The sequence below is a fragment of the Chrysochloris asiatica genome, unplaced genomic scaffold, assembly GCF_000296735.1.
Source record: "Chrysochloris asiatica unplaced genomic scaffold, ChrAsi1.0 scaffold00092, whole genome shotgun sequence".
NCBI classification, from domain to species: domain Eukaryota; kingdom Metazoa; phylum Chordata; class Mammalia; order Afrosoricida; family Chrysochloridae; genus Chrysochloris; species Chrysochloris asiatica.
Genome location: NW_006408610.1, coordinates 11137714 through 11158162, shown reverse-complemented (window position 1 = coordinate 11158162; position 20449 = coordinate 11137714). Strand labels below are relative to the sequence as shown.

The 20449-nt window shown below is 49.1% G+C and overlaps 1 protein-coding gene across 1 annotated transcript in view; it reads right to left on the bottom strand.

The window, feature by feature from the left end:
- The window catches only part of ANP32A (acidic (leucine-rich) nuclear phosphoprotein 32 family, member A), a 41179-nt gene extending 21767 nt beyond the window's left edge, over positions 1-19412 (bottom strand). The window contains exon 1 of the mRNA XM_006866552.1: positions 19215-19412. Coding sequence (XP_006866614.1) covers positions 19215-19268 — 54 coding nt within the window. The 5' untranslated portion in view covers positions 19269-19412. The remainder of the gene's footprint in view (positions 1-19214) is intronic.
- Between the last annotated feature and the right edge of the window lie 1037 nt (positions 19413-20449).

Below are 20449 nucleotides of genomic sequence, written 5' to 3'. Positions count from 1 at the left end.
ATGAGAAGTAGGCAGAAAATCTGGTTTCATTCCAGGCTTTACTACTTAGGGGCTGTGCAACTTTGGACGAGACTTCACATTGAGGCTCAATTTCTTCATCTGTAAGATGGAGGACGAATCCCTACCAATCCTCCAAGTCTCTCCCTGGGACTAACAATAACCGCTATGAAAGCAACATGTAAACTCTGTGGTCCTGGAGGTGACTGTGATGAATTGTAGCCTCCTACCCAAGACTTCCGCTCTGAAGAGCAGAGTCTAGGTGCTATGTAACTGCAAATCCCCACAATGCCTTGACTTAGCTTTCAATAAATGCTTGCCTTAAAAATAACCTAGGGAGAAACACTCTGGCATTTTCTTCCTATTAAACGGCAACACTTTGCCAGAATGCTCTGGAAAAGTCTCTCTTCACTGTAATCTTTGGCTTAGAGGGAAGAGCCCACTGAGTCACTTTAGGACAGCGTGACAGGAATGCGGGGAGGAAGATGGCCTGCTACTTCTGCTTAAAACTCTCAGCTCTCTCTGCCCCACCCTGCTTTCCTCACACATACAGAGCTAATGCAGTTCTAGGCTGCGCTCAGGGGAGGTACCCCCAAGCTGACCATCCTGGAAGAGGGTCAGGGTCTCCTGTAAAAGCCTAAGAGAGCTACAGAAACATACAATGGAGCCCTAACTAAAAACCTGAATCTAGTCCAGGCCCTCAGCTGTATCGAGAAGAGGCTGAGGCCCAGATAAAAGTTGTGTAACTGGTCTAAAGACATTTCTTTAAAAATTTTCAAATAAAGATAACACACTTATGCATATAATTTTAAAAACTAAAAAGCTTAAGAAAATTTAACTTTTGCCTTCCATCCTGTAAGCCAGCACCATGAAGGAAGGTATCCTTTTAAGTTTTACACGTACACACACACAAAATTTTATTTTTCAGCATTACCACAAACCAGCATATTGCATACTATTCTTGACTATACCTTTTTCTCTTGTGTTAATTTAACATCAGTGCATAAAGACCTTCCTGATTTCTTATTTGCAACTACAGTGTTCCGATATGTGAATGTATCATTATTTTTCTTACCCAGACCTTTATTGATGCGTGTTTGGGTTGCTGCCAAACTTTTGTTTCAATAAATAACTTACAATAAGCAATCTTGCACCTATGTCATTTTGTGTCCACCCAGCTCATTAAGAGCTAGGACACTTCTGACCCAGACGGATGGCAGGCACAATGCACTGGAGTCCCCCAACCCAGACTATTACCATAGTCTGTCTATATGAACCAGTTAATCTCCATTCATTCATTAATGCCACTTGTTTTTGTTATTAAATGCTGTTGAGTTGATTCCGACTCCTAGTGACCCTGTATAGGATTTCCATGGAGCACAGGGTGAGTTTGAACTACTGACATTGTGGCTAGCAGTACAGTGCTTTCCTATTGCACAATAGCCTAGTGGTTACGAATCGGGCTGCAAACTGCAAGGTCAGCAGTTCAAAACTACCAGCTGTTCCGTGGGAGAAAGATGAGGCATTCTGCTCCCGTGAAGATTTACAGGCTCAGAAACCCTGTACAGGGTCAAGTTAAGTGCTGTCAAGTTGGTTCCAACTTGTAGTGACACTTAAAAGGTTTCCAAGGAGTGGCTGGTGAGTTTTATCTGCCGACCTCCTGGCTCAAACTGACCTTGAGGCCCAGTGTATTATCCTACAGCACCAACCTGAACCTACTGAATGCCGAGCACCGCAGACTGTAAAACAATGATGAAGGTGTCCTGGTCTTCTGACACATATACGCACAAACATGCGTGGGATTCAGGGTCCTTGAAGGTCATCTGATCTCTCTGAACCAGTCTCTGCCTGGAAATGGGTGGCTAAACCAACGCCTCAGGAGTGTTCTTAAGGATCAAAAGGTAATGCTTGTCAAGTCCTGAACATCAGGCAAAGCTTGTATTAGGAGTTCATTAAGGAGTAAGCCGCCTCCCATCCCAGAAGGGTTCTAGTTGAAGGCAAGGACAACAGTGTTCCAATCAAAACACACAGCATTGTCATGACCACTACTCCTCCAAGACTACCACCTTCTTTTTCTTCTGGAAAGCTAGAACACACGGCTAATTATGTCTTCTTCTAGTTGCCCATGAATTGATTGCAACTCATGGCGAGTCCATGTATACAGAGCAGAAAGAACTGCCCCACACGGTTTTCAAGGCTGTGCCCTTTCCAAGCAGATTGTCTGGTTTTACTTCTGAGATGCTTCTGGGTGGGGGTTTGAACCCCCAATCCTTCAGTCAGTAAGTAGCTCAGCGTTTAACCATTCGTGCCCAGCAGTGACTCTTCAATTGTCTTCCTGTAGTTGTTAAGTGCCATTAAGTTAGTTCCGACTCATAGTGACCCTATATAGGGTTTCTGAGGAGCAGCTGGTGGGTTTGAACTGCTGACACTGTGGTTCACAGTTCAGTGCTGATCCTATAGTATCACATGAGCCGACTTTTATTGGAAAGTGATTTGGCCTCTGCGCCACCCCCTCCCCAAACAAACCACCCAGAGAGGCTTCACAGACCCTTTTCTGTATCTGAGGATACCCCAATATGCTTATTGTGTGTACAGGCCATTGTGTTCAGAGCACATCAGAGTCATAAGGAGAAACCAGACACATTTACTGAGCACCCTGCCACAGAAAGGTATGTGTTGGTTTTATTGGGATTTTATGGAAGTGTGAAATAACCATTTTAAAGAGGCAGAGGGATCGGAAGGATCAGAATCACTGAGCAGCATATTTATTTTGGTTACTCTTCAGTGTTCTGTCTTACAACAAAACACTTTTGTTTGTAAATGAGAAATTTCAGCATGATCGATTTCACTTTGAGGGAAGGGTGGAGGGGGTTACAGCAGACTTTACAACAGAGAAGAGTAAGGAATAAAGTCTGGGATCCACATGGACAGCAGACCCTAAGTTAACTGCAAGGAGGCAGGGAGTCAAGGCTGAGATGCACAGCTCTGACGTCCAAGAGCATAGCCTCGGTATGGTATGATCATGGACTAATTACCTACATTTTCTGAGCCTCAGTTCCCTCATCTACTGAGATGAGTATTCCCACTCATCGTGCGTTTCCGTAAAGATCACGAAAGCACATTAAGGACTAAAAAGACACTCTTCTCTCTCAACTGCTGTAGTTGTTAAGTGCCATCAAGTCAGTTCCGATTCACAGCGACCCTGTATAGGGTTTCTAAGGAGCGGCTGGTGGGTTTGAACCGCCAACCTTGTGGTTTAAACTGACCTTGCAGTCCAGTGCAATACCTTCTTCTCTTTAGAAGTTTAAAGCAGAACAGTAGTGGGGTGTGAGAGATGCACTGCAGCTCTGACTAAGGGAGAAGAGCGGGCATGATAGGTCAGAACCGCAAATATGGAGGCAGCATAGCACATAGACAGCATAGGTCAGGGACTGGAACGGGGAGACAGGCAGGCAGAAGTACTATGTTATCAGGTAGAATAATACATTTGAGTCTCTTTACCTTTCACTAGTTCCCTACAATGTTAGCATATCACTGCTAATATTATCTTTGGTGCATTCTCCATTAAGATTAGGTCCAAGGGTTAAGGCACAGGGGTAAATAAGTTGGAGGGAGATGGCTGTATATGAGAGCTTCAAAAAAGTTTGTGGAAAACTGAAGGGCCAGATAGTGGAATTCTGTCCACCAACTCTTTGAAGCCCCACCCACCCCTCGTATTTGAGGGAAATTAAGAATCCTATGAGGGAAGCGTCACATGATCCAGCCTCACACTACTGAAAGCCCTTTTCCTAACAGGCTACATGTGCTTGACAGATCCTGTATGGTTCTCACAAGCTCAACGGTGGTGACAACCCTGCACCCAGCAGGCAATCTGGGCCACTTTTCCAGCAGCTGGCATTCACTTCACGTTTCTGTCACTTTTCAAACCTGTTCCCATTGCTATTATTGCACACTTGATAAGAGTCCTGGTGAGGCATCAGATGATAAGCACTGGACCACAAGGTCAGTTTGAACTATAAAGTCGGCAGTTCAAACTCATCAGCCGTTACTCGGAAACTCTACACGGGGTAGTTATGAGTCAGAACAGACTCTGGTTCTTAACATCAACAACAGACTGCAATTTAGTGCAAATCTAACTTTTATATGCACTGGGAACCCAAACAGTATTTTCTACTTGCTTTATTGTGATATTTACTTTACTGTGGTGGTCTGGAACTGAACCCACAATCTGAGCTATGCGTGTAATTAACACAAAGTCTTATTTCACCAGAAGCTTCTTTGTAATTCATGCAGGCATACCTGCTTCTAGATGAAAATTCTCAACCATTGACGGTTCTTTCTGGTCCATGGGAGATGTGGCTCAGTGGCTGGATGTACCACCTCTAATTCTGGGTCCATCTCCCCTTAAGTCTTGGAGGCCTTTCTCCAGTCCATCCAGAATCCAAAATGTAGTTAAGTGGTCCCTCCAAAATCACACTGACATTCTAGGAAGACCAGTGGAAATTCCAATTTGATCTGTAGTGTGAGCCTAGGGCTACCAAATATCAACTCTGGTAGGCCAGAGCAAGCCCAGCTCCAGGTAGGTGAGTTAGCCCTTGCCTCTAGGCCAGATGGGCAGTTACAAATGTGTTGAGTTGACTTATGCCCACCCCTTCCCCAAACATACATAGCCATAAGTCAAAAAGTAAATCTATTATTGTTAATAAATGCAATTTAGAAGTACAAATCTTTCAAAGCATGAATCTTGAGAAGATAATAAAAGATATTCTGGGATGAAAAAGCAAGCAGCTCAGCTGTCCTGGGGAAATACCTAAGGCTGTATGTGAATAGAGCATAGAACAGTTGTTACATTTAGTCCCTCTTTTATATCATTCCAGTCACCTCAGGAATTTGCATCTTCATTCGATGGGTCTCAGCTTCCTTGTTGGGAAGATGACTCCTAGGGTAATTCCAGAGCAGATATTCTAAGGTTCTGGCTCATGGGAGCCAGAAGTTCTGAGTAGGCCACTTGAGTGTCTGCTCAAACACCAGCTAAAGATGGCTTTCTGGATCCCCCATTTCCTGGAAGTTGTCTTCGAGTCACTTATCACATCAGCAGCTCAGGCCTGTGTTTGATGGCTTATTGACTGCCTCTCCCGCATGAGGGCAGAACAGACCACATGCTTGTCCAGTTTAAATCGCTAGCCATGCCTAGATCAGAACCTGGCACAACGCAGGCACTCACCCCATGTGCATTAAATGAATGTACTCATGGATGAACGAATTAGCTGGGGTTCAGTCAGAAAGACACCCTAGTATTTTCTATTTTCAGGCGTCACCCCCATAACCCTGGCTAGCACCAGCACAGGCTAGCCAGCCAAGTGCCCACCACCAGGGACGTTTGTGGTTGTACTAAGGCTCTTGGAGCTAACAAGGCATTCACCAGACTCAAGTCTGTTTCTGATGCAGTGGGCACCTCTCAGACCACAGCCCAGACCTTGCTGGAGACCTCTGGCCAATGGCAAAACACAGAGGTGCATTTTCACTTCCACATCCGACCTTGCAGAGGCTGGGGCTGCTCCTGATCACACTCGCCACCGAAACAAATGTTAGACTTCCAAGTGTCTACAGAGGCAACTACCTGCCTTGCCCTAGCGCCCCTACAGATTTAAGACGATGGCATTTCATTTTCACTCCCCCCACTTCCCAGCTCCCCAGCTTGTTTCTTCTACCCCCAAACAACAGCTCTGAGAGCTTTCCTCCCCCTAGGAAAACCAGTCCCCAATTCACAGATCATGCTTAGACTCAGACACACAACGGCCATGTCTCCAACAGAGCAGCAAACGGGATGGAGGCTGAAGGAGAACTACTCATGGCTCCCAGCCAAGCTCTGCAGACACAATTCTAACTGCCTGCCACAGATAGCTCGAGAGCCTTCTCAAAATGCATGCCTGCCCCAGCTCTTGGGAGCCACACCCCATGTCCACCCACATCTCCACGGGGAGAGAGAAACGTGTAGAAATGGCAGAAACTCGCTGGGCAGGGTGCCGGCCAGTTCCTGGTCCTCCATATGGAGCAGGCCTGTGAGCCAGAGCACGCAGATCCTTCCCACAGGCATCCAGGCAGGAGGCTGGACAGCCACATGTGACGTCATCACAGTCTTTCTGATGTTCCAGGCCACAAGGGAGTCACACTGGGCTCTGCACACCCTCAATGCTGTCTGCCCTCTGGCAGAGGGCGCCAAGAGAGATGCTGACCAGAGCCTCGAGTGCACAGCAAATGAGGCACTACCAGAATTATGAAGCAGAGAGAATGGCATGATTCGGAAGTCCTGGAGGCTGTATTTCTATGTCAGATAAAATGGCCACAACTTGCTTTCTTTTTTCCAAGGAGTCAAGAAAGACTTCCTGGACAAGGAGGCCTCTCAGGAGCTGTGTGAAGAAAAGATAAACACAGGGAGGGGCACACCCAGAGTTCTGTGGGCAGGAGGGAACTGAGAAGTCCCTCCCGCCCCAGAATGGCAAAGGAAGGCACCCGGGAACACAAATATCCACCTCCATAAAACTGGGGGCTGTGTCCTTTCTGCCCCCTCCCCACCTGCTTTAGCAGCTCCCTGTGATGCCTCCTTCAGGGTCAAATCCAGCTGTTCTAACCCAGTGAGAGCCTGGTTCAGAGAGACTGCCCATGTCCTCACTCAAGCCCCATCTGGAAGAATCCACTACCACTCGGACTGCGCAGGACACACCTGGCAAAAGTGGCTTCCCTTCAGGCCTGCTGCTAACTCCAGAGGAGCAGGTGTTCGTCTGAGTCACCGTTTTACGGATGAGGTAACTGCCTGATAGCGTAAGCCACTGGGCTCAGCAGACCTCCCGGTTCTATCCACTGCACTACTCCTAGGGTTCCCCTCATTATCCCAAAAGAGTCCGTGGCCTATCAATCCCCTGAAGATTTAGGATGTGCCAAGTGCCGACTTGCTCAATCAATCCCACTTAACACTCTGGCAGCGGCCTCCAGAGATCCAGGTAAATGGAAGATTACAAGCATGATGAGCCCAAGCTTATGTGGGAAGTGTGAGCTCCACACGGCTGTTGTGAGGAGTGGGGAGCGGATACCTGCTCACCAGCAGTTTAACTCACACCCACCCTCTCAGGGTGCTGGATCCCCACTGTGCTTCACAGTCCCCTGGGGAGGAGGGCTCTAAAATACAGACTGGGCACCACGCTTGGTGACCGATTCAGTTGTTGGGGTGAAGCCTGGGACTTTCTTTAAATGCTCCCCAGGTGCTTCCAAGCACAGCGCTGGGGTTGAAAGCAGCTTGACTAACTGTACCTTCCTTCCTCTCAGCTTTATTGGCAATTCCACCCACCTGTGGAGACCTGGTGCGGCACTGTAGTATAAGCGTTGGACTGCTAATCCCAAGGTCGGTGGTTCAAACCCACCAGCTGCCGACCCGATGGTCCTTAGCAACACACTCAGCCATACCCAGACACCTCCCGTCTAACCCAGTCAGTCCAGGACACAGTAACTGGATTCAGTAAGCTGAACTTGCTGCACACTTACGTAGTAGCATTCCGGATGCTGGCATCCGTGCCAGTGAAAGTGGGCTCCCCTAGTCCCTCCTGGATTTCTACATCCACACCGGTAGGTGTGGCAAATGGCTAAGGTGAAAAGCAGATTATGTGTTTCCTATGGAGCTGTAGGATAAGCACTGGAATGATAGCTGCAAGGTTGGTGGTTCAAACTCACCAGTTGCTCCTCAGAAACCCTCTACAGTGTCACTGTGAGTTGAAAATGACTCAAAGACACTAACAAAATCTAAAAGTAACCCCTCTGTATTTATTATAGCATATCCACACACACACACACACACACACACACACACACACACACACACACACACACACACTCTCTCTCTCTCTCTCTCTCTCTCTCTCTCTCTCTCTCTCTCTCTCTCCCACACACACAACTTTTGGAAGAGGCAGTAGAATCCATCCAGTCAGACTTCGCCCTTGGCTGTGTCTAAGAGCTGCACAGAAACACTGGTAGGCCATGGTCCTTCAGGGTCCCTCTCGCCTCTCCATCCCAGCTCTTCTAACATGCAGCAGACCCTGCATTGTACATCCTCCCAGGCTATGGATCAGTATGGAAAAAAATCCTCTCCACTTCCACCCAGACACTCTTGGGCCTCTTGGGCCCCTGGCATGGGCAGCCAGGGTTTGCCTCTAGTGAACCGTCAGGGGTGATCCGAGGGTGAGCTGGAATATCCACACACACAGCCTAACCGGGCAGTGCCCAGCTGACAAAACAATGGACCCTCGATTTGCTAAGGGTCCCATCAGTGCAAGGGCACCAGGGCTGGGAAGCTCTTAACAAATTGGTGCTTGGAAGGTATGGGCATTTCTTTTACAATATGAATCTTTATGACCAAACAGAAAATAAGGCAAGCAACTGAAGAGAGCAATGATCTCCTCAGTGGATTGTCCAAGACAACCTACCTGGGTACAGGAAAAAAATAGTAGCACTTTTTTCTTTTAAACTTTTTATTGTGAATTGAGTGAAGGTTTACAGAGCAGATCACCATTCTGTAAACATTCTACAAATCATATACTTCGTTTCATTTCATAGACTGCAATTCCCTCTGTGCACCATTGGGTTAACAGTATTTACACCTCTATTCTCTTTAACTCTTGTATTCCTCCATGGCTCCGGACATAGTTATCTTTCCTCTGCTAACCTCCCTCTTCTTGTAGACTGCCTGCCCCATCACCCAATATTAGCATTTTCAATTGTGTTTACTTTGTCCTTCTGAAATTCCCTGTTTTGATGTGAGGTTTTCTGTTGTATGTAACTGACCTAAGCATATGTAATATGTGTATAATCCATAACTAAAAAGGAGACATACTGGTGCTCGTGTTGAAATTTGTTATCAATTTTAAAAAAGAAGAGTTTAAAAGTCGTATTCATCGAGGGAAAAGATGTGGATGCCAAGCTTTGTTTGAGCTGCTTTGTTTCAATGCCTTCATGCTTGGTTTACCAGACAGTGGGGGATGAAAGTGACAAGACTGCGCAAGAATCAAGGTTCCCTGATTCCATGAATACCTCTAGAAAGCCCACCATGTGACATGTACGGTGCTCAGCTCTGAGGACACACAAGGATGAACAAAAACAGACCCCTTGCATCATGGAGCTTAGCAGTTACACGTTAAGCCATCACATTTGGGAATGTATAATTACAAACTCAGGAGGCCTGGAGGTGCAGTAGGTTAAATGCTTGGCTGCCAACTGAAGGCTTGAAAGAGACCTGGTGAGGGGGGTTCACGTCAAAAGTAGTCTACAAAACCCCACCGGGCAGTTTTACTGTCACATGGGGTGGCCATGAGCTGAAAATCAATGACACTGGACAATTACAGACACACACTTTGAAGAAAAGTTCTTTAAGAATTCTGTAAGAGACCAGACCTTGTTGTTATTGTGTGCCGTGGAGTTGGTTCCAACTCATAGCGACCCTGTACATGGTTTCTGAGGCTGTAAATCTTTATAGGAGCAGAAAGTCTCATCTTTCCCCCCACGGAACAGCTGGTAGTTTCGAACTGCTGACCTAGCGGCTCACAGCCCAATTCGTAACCACTATGCTACCAGAGACCAGACCTAGACCTGAGGAATGGCACGTGAAGGAGACAGTAAAGATGAGATGCAAAGTTAACAGTGTGGAGTTGATTTGAGATCAATCCATTAATTTAAAAGGCGGCCAAAGCAGAGAGAGAAGGGAAGATTAGTGCAAGTAGCAGGCACCGGCCAGACCATGCAAAACCTTGTTGGCTGTATTTAAAGATTACGGAGTTTATCTTAAGAACAATGGTGCATTTTAAAGGTAGGGTAACATTATCGTACCTACATTTTGATTGATGTTTGAGGAGTGTCTTCAAGGGACCAGGCTGACATAGAGATGAGCTGGCAAGCAGTCAAGAATATTTTAGATTGATTGGACTTGTGATGGATGGAGAGGATCATGGGGCCGGGGGAGGCACAGAGATCATGGGTTCCATTTGGATGGGTCAAGTGTGGGATGATTTGGGGACATCCAGGAGAAGAATGGAGTCTTGGTGTGATATAAGATAAACAGTGGACTGCTACCTGCAAGGCTGGTAGTTCAAATCCATCAGTCTCTCCTCAGAAACCCTACAGGGTTCACCATGAGTCAGACCCTCTCAATGGTAGGCTCCTGAAGTTAGCCAAGCAAGAAGTTGGGGCAGGATATATAAATAGTACATCCCAGCAGTGCATGGATGGTACCTACACTGGCAGCGAGGACAAGATTTCATGGGGCTTGTTACACAGAATGAGGGCCCCAACTTCAAAGGAATCCAGTATTTCATTGTTGCATGGGAGGAGGGTGACAAACAAATGCCAAAAAACTAAGAAATCACCTGAGCAGCAGAAAACCAGGGAAAGGGAGGCGCAGGGAGGCGCTCCCCCCCCCCCAAACCATGGAGAAACATGTTTCATGAAGGCCAAAACTCCTAAATGCTGGAATTCCAGAAGCAAACCAGACTGAAGAGGGTTTAATGCAAGGGTGAGCAAGTAGAGAAGATAGTTACAGCCAATTCAAGTCGTTTGGATGTAAATGGAAAGAGCTGGGAGGTAGCTACAGGGCAATATAGGCTTGAGGGAGGCTTTCTGTTTGCTTTTGTAAGGTGTAAGAAACACCCCCAAGCTTGAGAAGGATCCAAAAGAGCAGTGGCTAGATGTTCAGGAAGGTGGAGGAAGACATAGAGACAGGAGCAGACAAGACCCACAGGACAGCTGAGCTGGGCACACATTTACATAGGTTTGGTCTAGGAATTTAAGAAACCAAGCAGTTTTGATTGTCTTGGAAGAGAGAGAACATCAGTTTTGAGGGGAAGGGTGGAGGATGAGTGGGCGCTGCTCTGAGGAGTGGAGGTCCAGGAGAACCAGTTGCCTAGTGCTGCTCCAAGATTACATGCTATCCCCATCTAGAAACAAGGTATTTACTACTGGAATTCTTGCAAGAAAAAAAATAATAATGCTCTAGCAAGTTTGAAACTATAGTCTTTAACCTCATTTCCCATCAGACCAGAGGTTACTTTTTAATATGGTTTGGAAAACGTTTTTAAAGTAAATGCCAACGATGGTATTTCAGTTGTCAAGCGCTGTAGAGTCAGTTCCAACTCCAAGTGACCTTATATAGGGTTCCCAAGGAGTGGCTGGTGAATTTGAACTGCTGCTTTGTGGTTCAAATAGACCTTTATCCCACATGTAACACCAGGATTCCATTTGGTATTTCAGTGGAACAGACCATATTAACAGTAAAAGCTAGTTTATTAAGTGTTTACTGTGTGCTAGCCTATATAGTAACAATCCAGAGTTCGCATGGCCCCTTTAGTGTTAGAACTGTGTTTTCACCACAGTTAGATCTGGTTCAACCCTGGTAGAGGCTTTGCATTTCCACCACCCCAGGATCACTCTGAAATGGTAGATTTTGACTCAGTATTAGAGTCCTGGTGTGGTGTTATGGATTAAAGTTCCAGACTGTAAAGGTGTTTAAACTGCAAGGTTGGCTGTTCAAGCTCACCAGCTGTTCCTTGGAAACCCTATACAGGGTTGCTATGGGTCAGAAACGACTCTTTATCGCACTTAACAACAATCAAGGGTAGAACTGGAATCAATTTGCTGAAAGCACCATTCAATCTCAGGGGCTCAAGTTTGAGTAGTAGATCACAAGGCCCTTCTTTCAAGGCCTAAGAGGGCGGACTGTTGTTAAGTGCCGACTCACAGCAAGCCTGTAGGTTGTTAAGTGCAGTGGTTCAGACCCTTACTGACCCTGTATATAGGGTTTCTGAGGAGCAGCTAGTGAGTTTGAACAGCAGACCTTGTACTTCAAACCACCTTGTAGTCCAGTACATGATCCTGATCCTGTAACACCACATGAGGGCTCCAAGCCTGTATAGGCTTGGTTCGAACTGCTGACTTTGTGGTTCATAGTCCAGTGCTTATTTATCCTGAAGACAGCCTCTGACCATGGTTAGCAGTGTGTTAACCATTTGAATCACCCAGGAACTCCTGACTGTGAGGTAGATACTGTACCCACGATCATTTGACACTGTGAGAAGGCCCACAGCTGGGTGCAGGAGACTCTGCAAACAGGCTGTCTGGATGGGAGAAGTGCGTCATGAGGACATTCTTCTACAATCTCCTCTGCCTCAGCGCTGGAAAATGTGGGAACCCTCGGGCATCTACCATAGGTGTGGTACACAGAAGACAAGGCACCCGGTGATAAGAGAAAAGAGAAACAGGTAGGAGAGAACATGGCTGGCCAAGGGCCATTGGCAGTTGGAAACTTGAAGTCATCTATATAGGGCAGAGATTTGGGATACTGATTCCTTAATGTCCTGAGAAGATTTGGGGTGTGAAAGAAGAGGGAGAAGACCAGCTTGTGAACATGGGCCCCAAGGACAGTCTGGCTTAAAAAGCAGGAAAAATTACTAATTTTCCTAAGTGGAAAGATTTCACAAAGCTACAAAAGACATTCCTCATCCTCCAAAATCAAACCACCAAGCTTAATGTCTGTCTTTGTAATGTTTTTCAAATATTAACAAATAATGCAATCCAATTATTATGGGTCAAACCCAGTTAACTGTTTTTTTAATGAAAAGCAATTTTCACATAGGAAAAGAGCATACTGTTTCACGTCATTTTCCTTTCGGTTTCTCCTGTAACATATGTTGTATGTATATACTACTTATTGTTAAGTGCCGGGATGAGTCGATTCCGACTTACAGTGACCCTGTATAAAGTTTCCAAGGGGTGGCTGATGAGCTTGAACCAACAATCTTGCGGTTCAAACTGACCTTGCAGTCCGGTGCCTTAGCCCGCAGCACCACACCAGTACTACATATACTAGTTAGTGGTATAAAACCTATTTTTCACTGTTAGGATCAAAGCATTTGAAAGCTACTGATCTAATTCAACACCCCCAATTTTAAAGGCCCAAAGAGGCTGAGTTAACTTATCCAAATTAGTTTATAGCAAAGGGGAGACCAGAACCCAAGTCTTTACCAGTTCTCACCAAACCAGAATCCCCAAATGCAAATACCTCAGAGGGAAGGCAGCACAGGCTTGAATCTACATTAGAGTAATAAGTAAGTAAACCGATCTCTCAGATCAGCTGCCTGCAGCAAGTTTTGGTCAAGGAGCAAGCAGGCAGATGGGGGCACCAGGGAAGAAAAAAAAAAAAAGGAGTAACAATAGGGCAAGCACAGGGCTTGGTGTGGTAAAATAAAACATTTCACCTTGTTTTCAGACAATCCTACCTTCTGCCCAGCCAATCTTATATCTGAACTTCTCCAGAGGAGGCTAGTGGAAAAATTAGAGTGCAGGAGCTCAAAGCCACTTTGCTGTAAATTTCGTTCCCCAGGAAACATGCATGGAGTCAGAGCAGTAGGCCAAATCTAGAGACTCCAGGACTATCTATAGTTTTCAATTACCTGTGCTCAGAGGATGTGATATTGGCCACTGGGTACACAGTAGTTGTACCTTCTGCCAAGACTCAAAGCTGGAATCTTTGTAGATCAAAGCTGCTTCCCTCTAACCTGAAAAAGGCCATCTAAAAGCAGAGTATTCAATTACCTATTATACGCAAAAAAAACTTAAAAGTATTCTGAGTATGCAACATAAAGAATTTCAGTTGGTTGCAAAGTCTTCTCAAAAGTGAGGAGCTTAATACTAAACTGGTAACAGGCACAATTTCTCAACAGTTCTTAGATTGAAGCTGATTTTCAACAGGCTCCCACCACTTACAAGGACAGACGATAAAAGGGCTAGAAAGAGCTCCCAAAGCACCACCCAGATGCCTGGCCTGTTAAAACAGAACAGTAAACTTTTTCTGTAAAAAGGCCAGATAGTATTAATTTTGCCAAAAGATCCAAAAGTCTGGGTGTTTGGTTTTTTTTTTTTTAAGTAACATAGGTTTATTAATAAGATAAAATAAATAATTTTGGGGGGATGGTTCACTTACTTAGGGTTCCCCATCATCAAATACAGGGTTACTATGGGTCGGAACCAACTTGACGGCACGTAACAACAATAACAATCATTAAATCAATTTTGATGTCCATTTCTTACCTCCTGGGTTGTTGAAATTAGGAGTTAAGCAGTCATTTGCCAAACCCTGTACTAAATCACTGTCTAATGAGTAGAGTCCAGGAATCACAAGTGACATGTTCTCCAGGTAAACTGATGATGGGTCTCATCAGGGATGTGCTGCACTAGACAATACTCCAAGCCTCTACCATCCACAGAAGGGACAGACCTCTGGCTTTACAGTGTTGGGCTGACCTTATCACCGATTCTAAGATGATTCAGCATTGCTTGGCCTACCCTTCAGGAGATGCTGGGTGGGATTAAGTGAGATGATCCATGAGGTGTTATTAGTAAGATACTAACTCGTATATCCCAGGACATGCCAACTGTGTTCATTTTTTTGGCAGCAGAGACTAACACATTACATGCAAGATCCAATCAAACCACTGTTTTAAGAGTGGCTCCTGCTTACCTCTTTACCCAATCTAAGAAACTGTATGACTTTCCCCCTAAAATGATAATCCACAAAACCTCTGGTACCGACCCTATCCACAAACACACAAAACATCTTCAACTATGAGGCTCTCCAGTCTTTATTTGAATACCATCAATGACAGGAAATTCACTCTTAGAAACAGGTGCTAGCATTCCAAAGCTGGAAAGGAAAAAGTTCTTCCCCAGAGTGTCTTACTCAAAAAGAAGATTCAAGGAAGGCAGTACGCAGACAAGCTGCTAGGGTTTGTGTTAAGTAAGAGTTTCTATGTCTCCATTTGCTTAGGTGTAATATGAGCATATTAATAGTACTTATCCTCACAGACTTGATATGGGGATTACATTAGATGCTATGTGTAACCCACTCAGAACTGTGCCTGACAAAATCTGGGAGCTATGCACACATTAGCAATTATTTTTGTTGCTGCTGCTAATATTCTAAACCCAGAAGATGTTTAAAGTTATACTTCAAAACACCTCATCTCACTATCAGATACTTATTGGGCATCTACTGAGGGCCAGATCAAACCAGTTTTGTCACTTACTGATTAAATGAGATTATCCTTTTCACTTTACAGGTGGGGGAAACCATGTTCAAAGAGGTAAATTAACCTGTCTGAGGTCACAGGGTTACTACTAAAGGGAAAGAAGGGAATTTGGTTGGTGTCAAATCCAGGTCTGTGTGATGCCAAGAGTCCAGTTTGACGGTGAAAACACACAACACACACACACACACACACACCCAGACTCAAAACCATTACCATCATCGGCATCCCAGTAAGGAAAGACAGACCAAGACGATTCGGAATTCTACAAGCTCCATTTTCTGCCTAGGGATCTCTGCTTTGCCTGCACAAATTGGAGTCAATGTCAGCCTACCTGAACCCAATTAGGCAGTAAGTCAGCCTGGAAAACATCAGGCCATGTATTCCAAAGGTCAAAGTTAAACCTGGCTTCCTCTGCAGCGGGGCACTGCACTGAGAGCTGGTCTCTGCAGCAACCCCCCAATTCAGCTAGTGAGTTACTTCACCAGCATGGCGAAGTCAGTTTTAAAAAGTCCCAGTGATCTGAAAGCAAGACGCGACAGGCTCTGCAGTCAAAGGCCTGGGGGTGATGGTCGGCAAAAAGATATTGATTACTTTTATTACAAGCAAACCTTACTCTATCTCATTCCGTTTAGAATAACGCTTTAGTAAGGAGCTGACTTCCCTAGGTAAAATTAAACTGGGGAGTGGTTGGGCAGAGGAAGAGGGAGACTCTGAAAGCCAGTCTTGGCACCCCGCGGGGCGCTCTAACACCCACCTGAAACACGGAGAGACCTACCTTCCCGGAGAGCCCAGCCCCAGAGGGCGTTTCCCCAATGCAACGACAACTCGTCCTTCTCGGGTAAACGGCTGCTGTCCTTGGCTTCAATCAAGACCGCCAGAAATGCAGGCGCGACCCCCCCCCCCAAATAAACCTCAGCATGAATTTCTCCGGCAGCCTTTTATTTCCTCCGAAAGAGCAACTAGAGCGTCTTAATTTAAGGCACAGTTAAGACATGTAACTACGTATAAAACGCCCGCTGGAGGAAAGGCGAAAGATACGAGAGAAGAGGGAGGGGGAAGTAGGGAGCAAGATGGAGGGGGAGCATTTGCAGGGAGGACTCTCGCCCTCCCTCCCGGTGCAACTGCTCCGGTGACGCTTCAGGCCACCGGAGGGCTTGGGGTCCCTGGAGCCGCCCTCTCGCCTCCCCGCTGCCTCCGTGCCCTGGGCCGTCGGAGCAATGGCGAAACCCTCCACTCCCCCCGCCCCCAACAGCGACAACATCTACGGTGACAAAATGGCAGACCGGCGCCGGCAGCCGTGCCACAGGCGCGCAAGGCCTTAGCTGCCACTCCCGCCTCCAATAACACCTTCGAGCTCGAGCTCGTCCCCGGACGTGTTGACTCCGTTAAAAGACAAAAACAAGGCCATCAACAAGACCCCTGGAGCTCGGAACCAGCTCGGAAAGCCACCGGGCCGGGTCGGACCGGGACCCCAGGCGGCGTGCCCGCGCGCACACGTCCCCGGCGCCCGCCGCCAGAAGCCAGCGCCCGCATTCGGAGCCCCGCGCTCGGCGCCCGCCGCGCCGAGGGGGGGAGGGGCGGGGCGGGCCGCAGGAGACCCGGGGAAACATGGCTGCTCGTCCTAGTTCGGCGCCGCGGCGTGGCCACCAGCCGCCGGAACAGAGTTGGGAGAGGCTCCCAAGGTGGGTGCATGGGCCACTGGGGGCAGCGCGGCGGGCAGGAGCGCAGGGGGCGCACTCCGGGAGCTATTTGCATTAAGGCCGTTTTAAAAGAATAGAGTGCCTCCTCCCCCACACCTTTTGTCCCTCATTAGCTAGTATTCTCCCCCTCCTTCCCAAATACGCTCAAAGTGCCCCTTCCACCCCCCACTTGCGCCCCACCCGGCCTTTAGGCCGGGGACAGGCGTGTGGGCAGCGAGATGGGGAGGCGAGGGGGCGAAGCGTGAGAAATCTCGCCCAGTTCAGCGAGACGCGCTCCCCTCCCCCAACTCATACACAGACACACACACACACACTCCCTCCGTGAAGTTTAAAGAGCCGGTTCGACCCGCTTTCGACCTTGCTCCCAGTCGGTCAGAAAGGTTTCTAGGGCTCGTCCCGTGAACCGCGCCTCCAGCCCGACCCCGGCCCCCTACTTGGCGCCCTTCCCCCTCCGACAGGGGGCTTCCGGAAAGTACGCGGGAAGACCGCGGCCTCCGGCCCCTCCCCCACCACCACACCCAGTCCCAAATCCTCGGGCTCGGGGGTCCGAGCTGGGAGGATCCCAGTCAGAGAAAGGGAAACCGCCGAAAATTTGTTGGTGGAAACTCCTTCCTTCTCCGGCGGCCACCCCCTCTCCCCTCAGGCACCCCCCCATCCCTGCGCGCCATAAGGCACTCTCGCACGTCTCTAGTCCACAGCTGCGTTATGATGGGGGGGGGGGGGGGGGACAAAAAGGCTCTTGTTTTCAAAAGTCACACAGGTTTGGGGGAGAACTAGGGAAAAGGGGAAGCAGGGCCAGCTTTTGCCAGGGATTCAGGTTTTAAGGGGTTGAAGGGTCGACAGGTCAGCAAACAGTACTACCCAAATTCTGAACTCTGCGCAAATCGGCCACCGTGGCTGAAGGGGGTCCTCCCCTCCCGCCCACGCGCCTCCGATCTCCCAGCAGGGCCACGAGGGAAGCCGGGCCAGTGCCTCCTCCCCAGGCCTGGGGGTTTCTTCCGTGAGCTGCCAACTCGCATAAAAAACTCACGTTTGAAAGCGAGAGGGAAACCGAGATAAAAGGAGCGGGAAGTCACCCACCCGCACCCTCCCCTTTGCTTTGGCCCGAACCTGCCCGTACCCATCGTGTAAGTTTCCTCCGGCCCGACCCCCGCCGCCCGCCGCTGCCCAATCAATAACGGCGAAAGGAAGGCAAACTCCCGTCCCGGGGCTGCGGCTCTCGGCCCGCATGAATCTGGACTCCGCCAATACCCAGCACAAGCTCTGGGCAGCTCGCGTCCTGACAAAGTTTCCCGTGCCCATTTAGGAGCCAAGCGCGAATGGCTGCCAGAGAGCCCGCCCGAGGAAGAGGGGCCGGGGGCTCGCATCTGGGGGCGGAGGAAGGCGAGGCTCCGAGGCTAGCATCTTAGGAAGGCCGAAAGGAGCTGGGGCGAGGGGGAACCGGGACCCATAGCCTGTCGGTAACTTGCCAGAGCTAGGGATCGCTGGAGGTGGGGAGGCGCGGGGATTATGTGCCTTTGCACGTTCGAAAAATCCCTCCCCCCGCCTTCGAATTTAGCTCCCCTTCCAAAGGAGAGGAAGAAACCTCAGCATCTGGCCCGAAGGTGGGGTGGAAAGAGTGAGGGAGAAAGAGGAGGAAAGGAAAGGAGGCAGAGAAAGGGAGGGAGGGAGAGAAAGGGCGCGTTCACGAACACTACAAAGTTACAAATATGGCTCCCCCGTCTCTCGCCTCATCACTGCAAAGAAATGAAGACGCACTTTAAACTCGAGCCATTCTCAACTCCAATGCAGCCCCCTCCCCACGCGCTCTCCCTGGGGGCCTCGGCCCACATTTATCAGAAACTAAACCGGACTCGCGAAGCCCCAAACTTATTGTGTGTGAGCGAGAGAAAGGGAGGGGGAAGGCGCGGGAGGGGCGTGCGGAAGGAGGGGTACATTTATAAACCCTAAAAGCCCCTTATTTTTGTTGTTGAACCCAGGAGGCTGCCCCAGTTCTCCCCCTCCCTCGTTAATCTTTCTCCCCGACGGAGTCACGGGAGCAGCGAGCTCAGAGGGTGATTTTCTCTCGGGCTCGCCGACCCAAACGCGTGCGCCCGCTGGCCCTGATGGGTGCACACTCACACGCACACTCGCACCCACACTCGCACACTCGAAGCGCACACGCGGGAGCACACGCACAGGTAGTCACACACCAAGGGCAGCGGCGGCAGCAGCCGGAACATGCTCGGATGGCATTGCTACCCCCAACCTTGCAATTCATTTGCAGTCTGACCCCCAAACCCACACCTTCGGGGCGCCCACCCCATCAAAATACACTGCCTCCCCACCTCCCCCCCCGCAACACAGGCACACAAAGTAGGAGAATGGACCGACAGAGATATTTTTGGCAAATGCTCACATCAGAGGGCGTCCTGTTCCGCAGCTCTAAATGAATCCGTTTTTCCATTTCCATCTCTCGCTTGCTCTCTCCGCAGAGGCTCCCGCGCCGGCGGAATTCAATCAATAAACCCCGAACCCACGGCCGCGCGTTTTAGGACTTTGAAGGCTCAACCAGCTCCGCTCGGTTCTCGAGCCCCCAGCGCCCGCAGCGCACACTAACCTGATCGTCGCGGAGGCGGGATCTACGGCCCGAGGACGAGCGACAGCAGGATGAGCCAATGAGCGCCGAGGGTCTCCGGGCAACAACCCATGGTGGCGCCGGCGGGGGGAGGGAAAGGACCAATGGGCGGGCTGCGCAGCCGGCCAGGGAGGCTCAGCCATTTGGTTGTGGTGCCGGAGACGGACCTCTTTAGATTTCGGGGCGGCTGAGGAGCGCGGTAGCTGCTCGGTGGCTGAGCGAGGGGGTGGGCGGAATGGCGGGGGAAGGGAAGGTGACTGTGTCTCGAGGGCCTTGCCAGTCCGCCGCCGCCTCAGCGTTCGGCCGGGGGCGGGGCCGCAGGTGCGTTACACGAGGGGGAGGGGCGCGGCCGGAGGGGTCGGCTCGGGGTCCCCGCCCGCGCGAGGCGCCGGGGGCCACCCCTGGCCGCCTGACCGGGATGCGGAAGGAGGCGACGGCGCGAGGTTGCGGTCCGCCGGCTGCTCCTCGGGCGGCCGGCGGAGAGGCCTGGAAGAAGGGAGGAACTGGTCATTGCTGGGTCCCGTGGGCCTTTCTGTGGCCGCGGCTCCCCGCCCAGCGCTCCCTTTTCCCTCCAATCTGACTACAACCCTCGCCGCTTCGAATAAATAAGAAAAGCAAGATGCTTCCTCCCACCTTTGGATGACTTCCCGCGCGGTCTTGACCCTATGCTCAGAGATCAGCTCGGGAGGGGCGGCCACCCAGAGGCACCCAGACAATAAGTGAATGAAGACCGTGGATTTGGAACAAGCATTGTTGATCAGTTTATATCTAAGAGATTAAAGCGTGCAAAAGGAAGGTGCTAATAAAACTCCAGGGTTTCTGGGCCAAAGAAAGGCTATGGGGCTTTCTAGACGTATTTCAAGAAAACGGCGCCGTTTACGCTAATCGTCCATCGGAGTCCTTGGTTAGGATTTGGGTTGCCAAGGAAGCTCTACCTGGAGCTCTGTTACCAGGTTTTTTGGTTTGTTTGCTTTGGATTGTTTGAATCACATTTCGTTTTAGGAGACCTTAGAGCC